Genomic DNA, 4,272 nt, shown 5'->3' with positions numbered 1-4,272 from the left:
AATTAGTACTCTTCCTATTTGATTCTCTATGGAGGTGACATCCTCATATTAATTGGTCAGGTATGTCACAAGAAAAACTTATAATGATCTCTCATGACCCTCAATAATGACATAAGTAAAATCCCCAATATACTAGCAGAACCACCAAGTACTAATATGCCATTGCACCATGATTAATGAGTGTTGCAAAAATGTACACCCATCTATCATTTATGGGGACATTTGTAGAGAAAAAACTTAATCTTTTGTAAGCGTTGTGAAATTAGTCCATATATACTTAAGACGACTAATGAACAACTTAAAAGAACACTCTTGACAAATGCAATCAAAATCCCATGTACAATTGTGTTTCCTTGTATATGTACAAATCATGGTAGCTAGATACCTAAGTGTGGACCAAGTACACACAATCTAACATTGCATCACAGTAGCTTTAACTTTAGGGCACACTGATAGCATTCACATGTGTCAAGTTCGCTTGCCCATCCATTTCTCTACTACTACTACTACTAGCTGAGGATGAAGTAGTGTGAAAAGCTGAATGTCTTGAACCTTCCTCTAAGAGCTGATACGACAACGCAGATGGCTCCATCATGGGCCGAACTGCATTTATTCTAGGAACTGATGATAAAGGCTTTGTGTCATCTACCTTTAAATCTGGTCTCGGAACTATAGGTGTTGGTTTCACAATCTTAAAACCATTGGAACCTGGGCCTAACCACAATGGTGCCAATGGAAGGTTCCGAAATGATGACGAATTTGAAGTCAAATCCTCTTTATATCCATTATTGTCGGCATCTGAAGACGCCACTTCATCTTCACCAAATGGATCCACCGAGGAACGAGTCTCGCACATCTCGTTGATCTCCATATTGTTAGTTGTGCCAACTTGGTCAGTTGATTCAGAGACTACAGGCATGCGCATACTAAATCCTGTGACATGTTGACGAGTACGCCACGAAAGTTGTGCTAGCTCCACTTTGTTTGCACTTCCGTATGTTATAGCCTGTCCTAGCCTAAGTTCTGGACAAGCATCAACATCTTCGTCATCACAACCTGGCTCCTCTAGCATCTGTTCACCGAGAAAGCTTGAGACCTGGTAAGGAAAATGTCACCGAAACTCAATCCAACATGGATTATCTCTGATGCAACAAGTACATACCCTCAAACACACACACATACAACACACATATATGTACATGTCATAAGAATTCTATAGACATTTTCCTATATGGGGAAAAACCTATTCCCCCCTCATGTTTTCTTCAGAGTTCTCCAGCATTTTGACATTTACACGCTAATAACTATTAAAGTCTACACTACAGCCGGCCCGATTGCCATTTATAAGTTAACAAGCTTGGCTCTTGATAATCCGACCTTCAGAATGGCCCATGCATGAGCTCATGAGCTTATATATGCTCTGACTGACCGCACTAATACATGGAGTGAGTCCATATGTCCTAATATCATGCATAGTTCAACCTTTCTGACCAACTTAACCATAGGTCTAAGTCCCTATCATAGCTATCCAGATCGATTGTGGCCTAACTAAATGGTCACCCACAAACTAATGACCAATAGTATGTCGAAATTGACTCAACTAATATGTGCATGAATTACATCATGTCTATGGTCAATGCCGAACAGAACAATACAAACCAGGTATGCTCCACCTACTCAATGATAGATAGTGAGATCTGGATAAATGTATCTCTAAGTTACATGGACACCATACCGTCTCGGCTGTGATGTCGAAAAGGCTTGATCTCCGCCGCCGTTTGTTGAGGTTATTTCTTCTAAGGAAGTGCTTTTGGGCATGGCTAGCCACTTGTGTTGGGGTTCTGGTCTTGACAAATTTCCTCGAGATTCCTCGCCAGTCCCCTTTACCCAACTTCTGAAGCCCAAGAAGAAAAGCCCGATGCTCTTCCTCTGTCCATGCCACTCCTAATACAACCCACAAAATGTAGATAATAGGTTAAATGAAAAACATAATAAAACGCAGGAAAATAAATTATTAAAACTTTGTGAATAGATTAATATAATAGTTTAAATAAAAATTCAAGATTTAAAAAAATAAAAAAGAGATCCAAGAAATAGATAACTAAATAAAATAAATCAGATAAACAGTTCAAGAGAAAAATATATTTATTTGCTCATTAACTCAAATTCCATTTCTAATATTTATCCAGTAAAAAACAGAATTATAAAAAGCTAAATAATAGCAAATACGCATAATTGTGATAGATCTGGATGATGAATCAAAATCAAATCACCAAGAAATTTAATTGCTTAAAATTAAAACTGAATACGTAATTAGGATAAATGAAAGGACAAATCATTTAATTATTTAATTAACTATGTGTGTTTTTATACCTTTCTTTCTTTCTCTGGAGTTGCTGTTGGAGTGAACCAGATCATCAGAGGCATAGCCCTCCACAGGTGTCTCAGGCATGGACACAGCTATTAGATCGGATCCTTCAATTTCCTGAACCCCTCTTCCTCTCTCTATTTCCCTCACCTTCTCTCTTTCTCTCCCCTTCTCCCTCTCTCTCTCCCTCCCTACTCCATAGCTGCTCAGATTGCCCATACTAACACTTTTCCGCATCTGTATCGAAGCTATGGCAGAAGAAGAAGAAGGAGAAGGAGAAGGAGAAAGAGAAGACGGATTCTTCTGAGAATCTGGAGAGAACCTCACGCCAAAAAGCTTGAATCCACCTCCCCCTTCCATGAGAGACAGAAAGAAAGAAAGCGGATTGGTTTCTTGGGATTCTTTCTGGGGAATTAAAGTTCAAACAGAAGGAAAGGAAAGGAAAGGAAACCCTAATTTTAGGCCAGCGAAATACGCAGTGAAAACATGGATTAGGTGAAGCACCCAAATCCCCACGTGAGAAACCCTAATTAAGAAGAAGAAGAGGAAGAAGAAGAAGTAAAGCAAAAGTCAGGATTAGCCCTAATTCGAGCCCACCTAGTACATATACAGTGGTAAAATATAAAAAAAGAGCAGGGGAAAGAAGAATAAGAAGAAACAGAGAAAGAGGGGGGATGAGGTAGTGAACCAGAAGATGGGGGACAAAAAAAAACAGAGGAAATCGTTTATAGAGAAAACAGGGGAGGTTTGTAAAAACAGAGCTTTAGTCTTCTGAAACCCTAGAAAATAGGCTCCCATTTCCCTTAAATCTACATATTTAGCCCTTACCCCATCACCAATGCCTGAAACCTCGTGTGGCCGCTCGCCAAATGGTCAGTCACAGAAAAAGTAGGGCCGCAGAAGTGATCAATTCATGACCCCTCACGGCCCGTCCCTACTTGATATGAATACTAGCTTGATGGTCGGTCACAAAAAATGTAGGGTTGCACTTGTGATCGATTCATGACCTACTTACTTGATATGAATACTGGCTTGACCAAATGATTAGCTATACAAACGACAATGTTGTGTCGTCTCACGATACATGCCTGCCGTGGTATGGCCACCCATCAAAATGTTTGGGTACCAAAAAAAAAACTAGGGACATTGATGTTGACCTTTGTCGCAAATCGTTGGTTGCCACGCATTGTGTTGACATGCAGTTAGCAAACGATCGGTCGACATGTGTTGGGTGCTACCATGCCCGAGTTGTGACATGGTATGGTTGGTGCGCCAATCAATCCATTGGTTGCAGAAAAAGTATGGGTATCGAAGTTGGTTGTTTAGCATCTTGCAATTGATTTCTTATCAAGCTTTTGATGCCTAACATGGTATGTATGGTGGAAAAATGATCTGTGACATATGTAGTGCTGACATGGAGGCAGATTAGTTGACCCACATGATGATGACATGGTGGTAAATGATGAGACGCGAAAAGGCTTAGTCCCATCAGAGTTGAGGCTTATTAGTGTAATAATATGAGATGAATATGTTTCTAGTTGGACAAATATTTGGAAACGTCATGGTGTATAGCATGGTGTGTGTCGATAGTCATCATTGTAAAATATCTCGTCTTATTCTTATTTCACACCCCTATCATTGCCCTAATCTCATCTTGTACCACCTTGAATATGGTTTAAGTAAATTCAACATGAAAATGGAACAACAATTTGGTTGTCTAATGCATGGAAAGGGAACCCTTAGGATAGAGAACATATATAGACCAACCTTGTCTCAAGTAGGATGAGTCACATACACATCTAGTCCTAGATAAGTCATGCAATGCCCTGGTTTCAAATCTATAACTACACCATGGGTTAATTTGTTTATAAACCCTTTTTTGATTGATTATTAAAATTAATCTC

General features: G+C 39.5%; 1 protein-coding gene across 1 annotated transcript; it reads right to left on the bottom strand.

Annotated features, from left to right (window-relative positions):
- Nucleotides 1–290: 290 nt before the first annotated feature.
- On the bottom strand, nt 291–3,051 carry LOC147865656 (uncharacterized). The gene is made up of 3 exons (XM_087318522.1): nt 2,374–3,051; nt 1,736–1,944; nt 291–1,096 (listed from the first exon to the last, which is right to left on the bottom strand). The coding sequence occupies exons 1-3, from the start codon at nt 2,726–2,728 to the stop codon at nt 440–442; spliced, it is 1,221 nt and encodes a 406-aa protein (XP_087174648.1). The 5' UTR covers nt 2,729–3,051; the 3' UTR covers nt 291–439.
- Nucleotides 3,052–4,272: the final 1,221 nt, after the last annotated feature.

The sequence above is a fragment of the Azolla caroliniana genome, unplaced genomic scaffold, assembly GCF_043228905.1.
Source record: "Azolla caroliniana isolate FFs.n. ecotype wild unplaced genomic scaffold, voAzoCaro1.0.p SCAF_4, whole genome shotgun sequence".
NCBI classification, from domain to species: domain Eukaryota; kingdom Viridiplantae; phylum Streptophyta; class Polypodiopsida; order Salviniales; family Salviniaceae; genus Azolla; species Azolla caroliniana.
This window is presented reverse-complemented; position numbering and strand designations above follow the sequence as displayed.